The following is a 13021-nucleotide window of genomic DNA, read 5'->3' as shown; positions in this document are numbered from 1 at the left end:
AGGAAAATGTCTTCTCTGATTAACTGCCAAGGTTGCTCAAGGGCTTAGTCTATTACTATTAATACGATCATCTCAATATTGATGAACAATCAGTAGAAAGAAATATAGTAGTTCATTTTCTTGAACATATTGACTTCTTTTAACACTTGCAAGTTTTCAAACCCTGAAATTGCTTCGGAGCTGGAAAGCTCCATTCAGCAGTTTTATTCCAGTATTTCCCTTTTTATAAATGCAAATGATGCAAAATTTACAAAACAGAAGACAAGTTGGTCACCTGAAATATCTCTTCATTAATACTGTAAATTGCCTATATGCAAATATTAACTTCAATCTGAAAAGTAGTACACAGAATAATTTTGCAAAAGAGAGAGGAAGAAGCTTTTTCTAGTTAAAAAAATGTGTTCTGGAATCTAGCATGTTACTTTAAGCAAAAAAAAAAAAGTAATTTTAAAAATTATAGCTCTCAATTTAGTATAAAATATTTGCCTTTTCTGTAATACTTATAAATATTATAATGATGATTATTCTCTATTTGTGACTTTTACTTTCCATAGATGTTCTTTTGGTTACCACAAGATAGTTACCTAATTTTTTCATTCCATTACAGTTAATGTCTTATTTTAGAGAACTGTCTTTTAGAACAAGAAGGGGCTAATTCGATTTTTGCCTTTGTATTTATTGTTTAATTATTCCAAGGCTAAGTAGGTAAACAGTAAGGATTGTTATATCCTTATTTATAAATTAAGAACATTAGACATAGGCATTACTTTCCAGGGTGTTTCCTTTAAACCTTTAACATTCTGAAAAGAAAGTTTATAATCATAGCTGGTAGTTATTAATATACACACACAATTCATAATAACAAAAAGATTTTTTCCTTAGCTGTAACTTTTACATACAATATTAATTTATGTCTTGGAGGCTCTGAGAAAGTACCCTGGAAAAATTAACCAGTGCTTGGAACTATGGCCTCTGACATTTTCTAACATGACATATATGTCCTGGATAACCCAGAACAGTCTTGCCCAGCTGAAGGAGGCATATCTACTCGAAGTCCATGCTTCTGGAAGAAACTTGTTTTCTACAAATGTCATACTTACTGCTTAAATTTTCAGTCTTTATCACATGATATTCTACATGTCAAAAATAACATACAAGCCTCCACTACCAACAGCAGATTACATCCAATTTCTTATCTGAGCCACACAACCAGAAAATTATTTCAGTAATTGTTAGTACTTCCAAGGATGGTACATAACTTGTACCATTCTACATGCATGGAAGAGGTGTTAAATCCATCACACATAATGGGTTCTTTATAGTGTTCGAGTTTGAGCCTCTCAAAGAACCCTGGTTATGAAAGTCTGATAGATGACTCAATGTGATACACAAAGGACAAATTAATTATTGATTATCTTTAAAATAAATTTTAAATCAACCTAAGCTGTTTTGGACTCTCCAAGTTCTTTCCCCTCCATTTAAGCTAATTTAAAACTTTTCTATTTTAACTGATATTCTGGGTCTCTAAGAGAAAGTTTTTACATTGTTATGGTACGTTTTTTTTTTTCCTTAAGGATTCCATCCTCTTCTGCCTTGCCTCTAAAGACAAAAGTTGAATTTCATTGAGTTTTTCATCCTTAGGATAGTAATGGGTTTTTTAAAAAAAATGCAAAAGGAAGTATACCATGAACCTCTAAGGAATTTGTAATTATATTGGTCTTAAATTATGACAAACCTAATAAGGAAAAGTTGTATACTTATATGTGTATTTATATGTACTTATTCTCCGATGGTAGAAAAAGTGTTTACTAATGTAATCAATTTAAGCCACAAGTATACATATAAAAATGTTTTACGCTGTTTTGTTTCTTTGTGTAGACTTGTCAACTCTATTCTAGTATATTGCAAAATAAATCAAGCACAATGATATTAGAATGAAGAATTGATATGGAGATGTTCACCCACAAATAATGTGAATAAGCACAGCTAGAGTATTTACTTTTAAAAAGTAAAATCTAAACTATAATTATGATGTTTAAAAAAATAAGATAACTTTTGATTTTAGGTAGCAGTGATGGCTCTGAACTAAGTGAAGAGACTTCATGGCCTGCTTTTGAAAGGTAAGAAAAATTGTCCATTTAAACTGTTTTGAGTTTATTTGTTTATTTTTAAGTATATGATGTTTCCCAAGTGGTTCAGTGGTAAAGAATCCACCTGCCAGTGCAAGAGAGGTGGGTTCAATCCACGGGTTGGGAAAATCCCCTGGAAAGGGAAATGGCAACCCACTCCAGTATCCTTGCCTGGGAAATCCCACAGAGAGAGGAGCCCGGGCTACAGTCAACGGGCTCTCAGAAGAGTCGGACTTGACTTGGGGACTAAACAATGACAACAAAGTATATGATAATGTGAATTTTAAGACATAATATTTATTACATATAAAAGGACTATTTAGGCTTCCTGCTGGTGGCAGAAATTAAAAGTTAATACGTAAGCCTGGAATTCAGTATTATCTAGTAAAGACATTTTATTTGGTGACTTGACACATATATTTGATTTTTAGTACATTTTAAATTGTAACTGAAAAGTAATAATAATCAGGGCTTCCCTGGTGGCTCAGTGGTAAAGAATCTGCCTGCCAATGCAGGAGACACAGGTTAGATCTCTGATCTGGAAGGATCCCACATGCCTCAGAGCAGCTAAGCCCGGGCATTACAACTACTGAGCCTGTGCTCTGGAGTCCGGTAGCCACAACTACTAAAGCCCACGCACTCTCGAGCCTGGTGCTCCACAGCCAGAGAAGCCACGACAATGAAGCCTGCGTACCGCACCTGGAGAGGTGGCCCCTGCTGTCCACAGCTAAAGGAAAGCCTGCACAGCAACAAAGACCCAGCAGAGCCAAAAATAAGTTTTTTTTTAAATAAATAAATAAAATATGAAAAGATAACTTAAAAAAATAACAACCAATCATAGTCAGCTTACCTACTTAACATGTACAAAAGTAAAATCTTTTCCTTAAATTCTGGTTTATTTAAGTAATTTTAAGGTATTTAGTGAAATGATCAGTTTCATTCTCTGCTAATTTATACATTTTAAATTATACTCTAAATAAGTAGATGAAAGTTTGAATTTAAATTGTCATTAATTAAAAGGTTCCAGAAAGCACACAGACACATACTTAAATAAATAATATAAGTCACATTCTGTTCTCTTTCCCTTGACGCTTTAATCTATAAAAGCTGTCATCTGCTTGCAGCAAATATGCTGTGTTGATCTTTCAGTATAAGATTTTTCTGAAAATGTAGACAAGCAGAGCAAATAATTGTTATTTAATAAATATCCATTCAAATTTTGCTCTCTTTGATCATTTTAGTTCTGCCATTGTCATGCTAAAATATTTGAACCTTGAGTAGAATAATTGCTCCTTTTGTGTATGCACTAAGCAATAAGTTTCTGAGCAATCAGACTAGGGTGAATTTTGAATGTCATATTAAAATTGATGAAGTTGAAAATATTTAGTTACCTAACTCCCTACCAGTCACTTTTTAATAGAAGCAGTTATACTCGCTATACATCTGAAATTGAATTATACATATTTCAGTTGGTTAATTTCATGGTGTTATTGGAAAAGTAGTTCCTTGTTCTTGAAGCTTCGTGAAAATTTCTTACCATGGTGATAAAGACTTTAATTGCATATCCAATATTTCAAAATACTTTTGAACACTTCTAACTACCAGTGTTCTTAAGTATTATTCTCTTTGTTTTGGGAAATTTTTAACAATTTGTTTTTACATATTATTTCTCTTCCACGTTTTTATGTCAGTCTCTTTATTTGGGTTTGCCTGAATCAGGAAGATCGCAAGAGTTGCCTCTGGCATGCTGTCTGTACAAATTGTTTTGTTAGTTCTCTCCCTCTAGTAAGAACATAGTATCATCAAAAGTTGATTATAGTGTATTGTATTTAGATAAAAAATATTGATGGCATGAGAAGTAATCAAGTAACCAGAATGGTGTTGTGTTAAATAATCTGTTCTTATCCCACCAGGTTACTTAAGGACGATGGTATTTAACAGTGTTACCGTCACATCTCAAAATAGTATTTTTCTTTTGACAAATGTTTTGCTTTGCAGACATTTGCAGCCAAAAATATCTACTGTGCTTTTGCCAAGTTTAAATCAGTGGCTCTTTTGAACACTTTGAAATCAAATCAGTGCTGCCCAGCAAGATTCAAACATGAAATATTAAAAAGTGAATAAAGAATTGGGATTTAAAATACTGTTGTACTTGTGGACAATGAACTTTGAAAATAGACATCAAATATTTTGCCACTTAAGTTGCTAAAATAAAACTTTTGGTTTTAAATATCATTTATCAACAGTGCTACTTTTGGCTTTTTCTAGGCAAAGTATCAGTGTTTCTGTGTGTGTGTTTATTTACTTTGTTAAGTATCACATGCCATTTTGGATGAAAGTTAACTCATACCATTTTTTTTAAATCATTTACTGGCTTTATCGTGTATTTCTTGTAGTTGATGTGAAAATAAAATAAAGCCTATATTTTTACTCAGTTTATGTATTTTAGTAGTGTTTTTTTTAGATTTAATATATAAGAGAAAGGAAAATAAGGTGTTTAGATCCCATTAATTTTAAGTTTTTAGATCACATTGCTTCTAGGTATCTTCATAGGGGCATATAATAAAAAATTATTATTCTGTAAATTCAGGTACCATATGTAAAGTGGAATCCAAGAACTGGAATATAAACAAAAGGATTTCAGGCTTTGTTTGGATATAAATACTTCTTTAATTATTTTAGTAAATTTGTGAAAATGAATGTGTATATAAATACATGGTTTAAACTAAGAAGCAACCCTAAATATTTATAGTCAATGGTAGAAGAAAATAATAATTTAAAATCTGTGCTGCATGTTTTTTTAAAAAAAAAGGAGCAATCATATACTATCCTTTTGTAGGATTTAGAAAGCTGTGTCACACGAAGAAATTATTATGAAAGCTGTATTACACAAAGAAATTATTATGAAAGCTGTATTACACGAAATTATTATACTGTTCTAGGTTACTGATGATGATTTTGTGAATAAAAGTAATATATGCAATTTATAATGGAATCCAACAGGAACAGATTATACCATTCTCTCGGCCCGGTGACAAGAGTGGCACGAACTGGCTGTCGAAGCCACATGAAGGCCAGCAGGTACAATCCCCCTGCACTCAGGGCCACAGAACTCCCCTCTGGTGGTGGTGGCTGGCTTTCATAATTGTGGTCTCACATTACTTCCGTTCTTTCTCAGCTAATTGGTTGCAAAGCTAAATAAAATGCCCGTGAAAACTTTCTTTCCAAGGTTTAACCTAGAGATAAATTTGAAGTATTCTTTCTGATCCACAGAGCTAATTGCTAAAACTTGCATCTTTATGTCACATTCTTTAAATAATTCATATCAGTAGCTTTTTAACTGCACAGGTCTTTCTAACGTTGCTGATTGTTAGAGGAGCAGTGCAAAAACCCACTTGTTTTTCAAAGGCTGCAATCAAAGAATTTACTACATTCAGTTTGTCTTTTTTAAGGATTTTTCAGATTAACTGCAGGTCTGAATTTAAACAAGTCTGTTTTATGAAATAATATTTGTGTATTTAACTCATGTTCATTCGGTTGTTTACCTAGTTAATCCTGATCTCCTTCTGCACTATATTAGCTGCTGAAGAAAATAAAGATGGTAGATTGATTGGGGACTGGAGGTTAATGGTAGTGAATAATCAACCAATTCTCATAAGACAATGCAATAGCAAACATTTTAAAGTTAATTTTATGTCAGTTTAATAGTGTCTAATCTCCTTGGATATAAATAGCTCCAGCATGAAATTTCTAGTGGTTTCTAGGTTTTTAAGTCATTGAGAACACCTAAACAATCAAAAAGAGATAAACTGGCAAACTTCAGTTTTCATCACTGTTGTAGGAATTCTGCAGCTCACGTCAAATCACTGGAGAATGAGAGATTTTTTTTTTTCATCAGTGTATATGTTTTAATTGACTCATAAAAATTGTTCTTATCTTAACTATAGGACCTTAAATGAGTTGGGGAAAGATATTTAAGTGTTTGATTATCTGTGATGGTTTTCTTAAGATACAAGAAAAAGCAATCTTGAGTTTTAGTTATTCCTTTCTTGCAAAGTTGTTAGGCTATAATCACTTAGATGCACTGATGACATTAAAATGTCATTAAATTTTATTGCAGAAAGTTTGATTTTTTTAATATGTTGTTAATTGCCTTTTTTACTTCTCTCACCTACTTTAGAATTGAGCATGGGTTTTCTTTTGCTTTTTTTTTCCTTTTTTGATTTTCTGATATTTCTATTTTGAGTTTTATATGCCTAAAAAGACTTTTTTTTTTTTTTTTTAAAAAAAGACTTTTAACATATAGAATCCTCACCTTTCCTACCAGGACTTGAGTTTCTTCTGGGGAAAAAAAGGTTTCAGCAGTGCTGCAGTATGGCATGTTGAGAAGAAAAGTCTTGAATCCCTAATTTACTCTTTACTAAAGTGAATCACTGTATTCTTTCTGGATTATGCTTGTTCAGATATGCAGTAAAATGTGTTTTTTAACCATCTGCTGACTTTAATAACTGCCTGATTTATTTTGTGACAGCTTGTAAATTTCAGATCAGTAAACCTTTATAATTGTCAGTGTCTTCTCATTCTGAATAAAGTAACAGTCTTAAAATTGAAAATAATTACATTTTATTTAAATACCTACTTGATAATTACTCAAGTGCTTATATCTTCTTTTCTTTTCATTTTTATAGTTCTGCGGAATCAGAGGATTTGGCAGTACATCTATATCCAGGGGCTGTTACTATTCAAGGTGTTCTCAGGAGAAAAACTTTGTTAAAAGAAGGCAAGAAGCCTACAGTAAGAATTATTTTATATTTTAAAACATGTCTAAAAATAAGCAAATGAATAAGACCCTAAAAAAATATGAAGACAATTGAAACAAAACCAGATATATAATACATTTGAAATAATTTAAAATATACCTTTGCATCACAATGTTATTTAAAGTGTTATACCTGCTACATATTAATAGATTTTGGTTAAATTATACACTTAAGGTGTTTAAATCAAGATGCTCCTGTACTTCTCTTTGCTCCCTAATATAGTTCTTGGAGAATTTTGAAAGTATATCCTGTTAAGGAGTATTTTTAGAAGGAATAGAAAATAGAGAGAGCAAAAAACTCTAAAAAACAGAATTCAGCCAATTTTGTTTTGTCAGTCTTAAGTAGAATGTATCAAGTAGATGTGGTAAGAATATTTGAGATAAAGATTTCAAAAGTGATGAAACTCAAAGCCAAGGTGGTGGAAGTGAAGTGGAGCTAAGGATCTTTGGCAATGAGGAACAGAGTGACTGAGAAGCCGGTAGCATTTGAGTAGTATATTCATGTGTCTGTCCTCTCCAGGTAGCATCTTGGACAAAATACTGGGCGGCTTTGTGTGGGACGCAGCTTTTCTACTATGCTGCCAAATCTCTAAAGGCTACAGAAAGAAAACATGTAAGTATTCCTATTCCAAGTCTTTAGCATAGTTTCACAGCCTCTATGTGGTTGTAAGAAAAGTAGTCCTAATGGGATGCGAGGGTTTGGGGTTTTTTCCCCACTTTGTAACCCAGAAGTTCTTAGACTTTCTTTGTATGAGTATTGTAATGGAATTATTTTTGTTTAATAATACCATCCCAAGAAAGGTCTTGGAATAACTTCCATATTTTAAAGTTCCTTTTTTAAATACTGTTTTTCCTTTGCAAATGTCAAAACTGCACCCTGCCGTTATCTTATCTTCATGTCCAAGCCCTCCCAAACCTGGGGTTTTTTGTTCAGAAAAATGGTTGAAAACTGTTGCCTTAGAGTGTCATTTCCTGATTTGTAAAGTATTGAAAAATTAGGACCAGCATCTGCAGTTCTTTCCATCTCAGCCTCTGATTGAGTGATTTTTCCAACAGTGAAGAGGAATAATAGTTACTAAGGTTACTATGGTCACCTTCTTATGCTTGAAAGAAGCCTCGAAAAGCTCTTTTCTTGTAGAATCTTGCTATAAATGTAGAATCTTGGTATAAATCTTCTTTTGCATGCTGTTCTGCTTTTGTATGCCAGTGATACACTATTTGAAAGGAAAATTTTCCGTTTTGCATTATCTCTTGGAGAGGAATTTATTTCTAAATTGTGTATTTTGAGGGTGGGGGGAATTAAGTGGTTTACCATATTGAGGAAAGGTAAGGAAGACACTGAAAAAAAAATTAAGTTCTTTTACTATTTATAAATTACCTAGTGATACTGTGTAATTCAGAAACGCCCCCTTTTTTTTTCTTTTTGGCAATTATCACTTTATGTTTTTTTCCCCCAACAATGGCTGACTCTTAAAAACAATAATATACATATTGCATGTGTATATTTTAATATCAGGTATTACTTCACCAAATACTTTGACTAAATTTACTAGGATTTGGTGTTTTATTGTTGTTTTGTTTTTTCCTTTTAGTAAGAAAATCCCTAGTTTGAAGTTTGGTTGGATGAGGCCAGTTGTAAGTTCAACTTCAAAAATTATCATTATGCAGAGAAGCTTTTCTTTATTCTCACAGTTTAGCCCTTTAATCAAACCAGGGATAGAGAAGAACACAGTTTTGGTTTACATGAATGTGGGAAGTGCTGTAATAAGATAGCATCACCTGCCTTTCTTTATCAGCTGTACCCATACCCTATTGCTGTCCTGAATTTATGTTAATCATTGCCTTGCTTTTCTTTAGAGTTTGCCACTTAGGTTTCCTTAAATAATACATTGCATCATTTTTTAATTGTATCTGGATTGTACCTAAAAGGCACCAACCTTTTTGCTCAATATTATAAATGTCTAGATCTAGTCCTCACATTGAGGTGAAGGACTGTTTTTTTATATTCTAGTCAAATAGACTAGAATGCCCACATACCTGACAAAGCTACAGTTTAGTTTCACTAGAATGTTTTGCAAAGTAATTGCCTCTGGTTAGTATTGCTGTACTCAGAGGAGGGGGAAAAAAGAGGTTAATATAGCTAAATTATCATCTTCAGATATAGTTAACTGTTCACTTAGCCACTTTGAGAGACTTGGCTAGATTTCACTTAGTTGACTATTATAAGGAAGTAAACTGTATAAATTTTTTTGTTTGTTTTTTCCTAACTTTAATTAGAAGCCAAACTAGAGAATTGATAAAATAACTGAATTTGTCATCTAATACATATGTTAAGTATCCTTTTGTGTTTGGTATTGGTACTTATACAGCTAGTTTGGGTTTTTAATTATATGAAGTGATAAATAATGCATTTGAAATGTTTAGATATTAGAGCCTAGTGGGCTGTGAGGAAGCCAGATTGAGTGCCAAGGAAATGGACTGTGTTCCTCATCTTTTCTAGTTTAAACTGTTAAGATTAAAGAAAGAATGATAATAACAAAGCAGTATAGAAACAAGTCCATGTTTATATTTATCCAATTTTAGGATAGAAAAGGGCATAGAACTAAAAGCAGTGGAGAAAAAGATTTTTAATCATTTTCAAACAAAAGTTAACATGCAAATTGAAAGAAAATATTGGCTATATATAAGCAGTAAATGTGGGATTAAAATATATAAACAGAGCATCACCTGTGTGGTGTTCTTGTCAAAAATTTAATCATGAGGAAGCAATCAAATCCACATCATGGAACATTGTGTAAGACCACTGGCTTAGATTCTTAAGACTAAAATTTGACAGCTGGAGTAGGGTAGAGGGACAGAAGGAATATTCTAGATTAAGAGAAACTTTAAAAGAGTCTTGAGAACTAAATGCAGTGTATGTACCTTGGTCTAATCTTGGAGGTGATTTTTTTAAGCTATAAAGTTCATAATTAGGACAATCAAAGAAATTATAGTAATGGACTTTATATGATTATGTCCATTAAATTTCTTAAATGTGAATCATTGTGATTATATAGTAAAATCAGTATATTCTTAGAAGATAGATGTTGAAATATTTAGGGTTCAATATTATGTCTGACGCTTACATTGAAATGTTCAAAGAGATCAAGCAAATGCAAAATGTATATATATGGGTAATCCTTGTAGCATTCTTTCAACTTCTCTGTAGTTTGAACTTTTTCAAAATTAAAAGCTGGAGGAGGAAAAAAGTCACTAGTAAAAGTATATCTGTTCCTATATGTAAATAAATGCAGGAGGAAGAAATCTGGAAGCCTGCACCTGTTTTATTACTTTCTAAAGTATGAATTTTTTTTTTTTTTTTTTTTTGCACATGAGGAAAAGAGCAGACTTGGGAATAGACAAGAGAGGAGTATGTCTTCTTAATGTTTTAAAATGAAAGCATTCACTGTAAAAATATTTTTAATGAAAGCATATTCATTATAACTTTTAAAAGTTTGCAGATATCTTTGAACCTCTCTGCATAGTAATGAGTGAATAAATACTGTTAGATAAGATAAAAACCAATTCTACACCTGAAAAAGAAGCCTGTAACATGTATAAAGACCTTCCACAGCTCAGTAAGAATAAAACAGCAGTAGAAAGATGAAATAGGGAGATAAAAAGAAAGTGAATATAAATGGTTAATATACATGAAAAGGTGATGAACCTCACTAGTTATTAAAAAGGCAGATTAAAGAAGATGCTTTTTTTGACCATTAGTCAGAAATTTTAAAGACTGATAATGTAGCATTGGCCATGATGTAGGGAAACAGACTATGACCCACAATTGGCAGAAATTTAAATTGGTATTTTTTTGTGGTGGACAGTCCTACTCAGCATTTAACTTAATAACCAGTGACTCTTTTTCTGAAAATCTGTTCTATGAAAAATCATTAAGCTAGTGCACAAATATCTATAGAAGAATATTCCTGTTATATTTATAGTATCAGCAATCTGCAAACACTGAAAATACTTATTATTAAGGAAATACTGATAGGTAAAAACCACAAGTCAGAGTATAAGTATACCCCCATTTGTATATGAAAACCAACAACGACAAGAAAGTCTTTGATGTAATGCAGAGAGAAAGGTCCAGAGGACTACACCCCAAAGGATGGTAAATTCTGGGAGCAGGATGAGGTTCAGCTGGTGGTCGAGGGCATTTGGACTCTGTGAATGGGCTTATATTGCTTGAGTTTTTATTATTACTGAAAAAAGCAATTGATGCAGAGGTTTTGGGGTCTAAGAAAAGATACTAGAAAATCATGCTGTATGCTTTGACATAAACTATAAACTGTCAGATCAGCTATGTATTGCCAATTTGATTCTTCATAGTATTATTGTTGCTAAATCATGTCCAACTCTTTTGCAACCCCATAGACTGTAGCCCTCCAGGCTCCTCTGTCTATGGGATTTCCCAGACAAGAATCCTGGAGTGAGTTGCCATTCCTTCTCCAAGGGATCTTCCTGACCCAGGGATTGAACCTGTGTCTCATGCATTGGCAGGTGGATTCTTTACTGCTGAGCCACCAGGGAAGCCCTCTTCATCTTATTAAAGCTTCCTAATTCCTTTAGCTTTCATTTTTGCTGTAACCATGTTGTTAAAAATAATGGGATATGTTCCTTCTTTTTCCCATTTCTTTAAAATTGTGAAATACATACATGCAGAAGAAGATACATTGTATACATGTATATTTTAAAGAATAATAAATAAAATAAACACGTATATAACTCCACCCCACATAAGACAGAGCATTGTCAGAACCATCCAAGTCTTCCCAGATAGCATCTTCTTCCTTCCTTATCAGCCATGATAAGGATCTTAGTTCCCCGACCAAGAATCAGACCCATGACCCCTGCATTGCAAATGCAGAATCTTAACCACTGGATCACCAGGGAAGTCCATAAACTTGGTGATTTTAGTGTATATACCCCAGATTATTAATGTTATTTATCTGCCTGGGTAAGTTATTTTCCTGGCACCATGTGTTGAACAGTCCATTCTTTCTTTGCTGGTCTGCAGAGCCCATTCTTGTCGTTTGAGTTTGCATCAGTATTCACAGATTGCTTTCTAGACTTCCATTGCCCTGTCAGCCTGTCCTTGTCCTAGTAACTCACAGTCTCAGTTACTATAGATTTGTAAGTCTTGTTGTGTAGCAAGGCAAGTCCTGCCTAATTCTTCAGGAGCATCTTGGCTGCTTCTGATCCTTGTCTTACACACACATTTTAGAATCAGCTTCTCAAGTTCCCACATAAAACCCTACGGAAATTTTTATTGAAATGACACTGAATCTGTAGATCAATTAAGGGTGAATTGACATCTTTACAACACTGACCCTTTTTTTTCATCTCATGGTATTTCTCTGTTGATTTAGGTCTTCTTGAATGTCTTTTGACTGTTAATACTTTCCTGTATGTCTTTTGTTACATATATTTCTAGGTACCTTTCTTAGAAGTGACTTTTATAGTTCTAGTGTATAAAATTGCAGATGACTTTTATAGTGATCTTTTCCAAGCATCCTTGCTCATTTTTCTTATTAATTTGGTGGATTTTCTGAATGGATAGTACTATCTGCGAGTAATGGCAGTTTTATTTCTTCCTCATGCTTATACCTTTTATTTCTTTTTTTGTTATCTTATTATGCTGACTAGGTCTTCCAGTTCAGCATTGGATGGAAGTAACAATGGTGGGCATCCTTGTCTTGAAGCTGATTTTGAAATGTTTTTAGCATTTTACCCTTGAGTGTGTATTGCATAATTTTAGTTTGGGTTTTATTTTATTTTGCGTTTTTCTTTCCTGTATACATTGTTCAGGTTTTTTGTTTTATTTTTTTTTTTCAGTCGGAGGGGTGGAGGTGGGGTGTCGTTTGTTTTTTTTTTGTTTGTTTGGTAGGTACTGTTGAATTCCTTGGAAGGGAATTTTCTAATTCAATAACAATACCTACCAAACAAACAAAAAAATAAATTCTATTCCAAGTCTACCACAAATACGCATTATATTTTAACAAATGCTTTTATTTCACATCAACTGAGT

The 13021-nt window shown here is 32.8% G+C and overlaps 1 protein-coding gene across 2 annotated transcripts in view; it reads left to right on the top strand.

The window, feature by feature from the left end:
• RALGPS2 (Ral GEF with PH domain and SH3 binding motif 2) overlaps window positions 1-13021 on the top strand; it is a 154812-nt gene that overhangs the window by 130159 nt on the left and 11632 nt on the right. The window contains exons 14-17 of one of the 2 annotated variants that reach the window (XM_043485809.1): window positions 2066-2120; window positions 5133-5210; window positions 6818-6923; window positions 7469-7561. In XM_043485809.1, coding sequence (XP_043341744.1) covers window positions 2066-2120; window positions 5133-5210; window positions 6818-6923; window positions 7469-7561 — 332 coding nt within the window. The remainder of the gene's footprint in view (window positions 1-2065; window positions 2121-5132; window positions 5211-6817; window positions 6924-7468; window positions 7562-13021) is intronic. The other variant, XM_043485810.1, reaches the window with a different exon arrangement.

The sequence above is a fragment of the Cervus canadensis genome, chromosome 13, assembly GCF_019320065.1.
Source record: "Cervus canadensis isolate Bull #8, Minnesota chromosome 13, ASM1932006v1, whole genome shotgun sequence".
In the NCBI taxonomy this organism is placed as follows: Eukaryota; Metazoa; Chordata; class Mammalia; order Artiodactyla; family Cervidae; genus Cervus; species Cervus canadensis.
The sequence above is the reverse complement of the archived record's forward strand: the minus strand, read 5'-3'. Positions and strand labels throughout refer to the sequence as shown.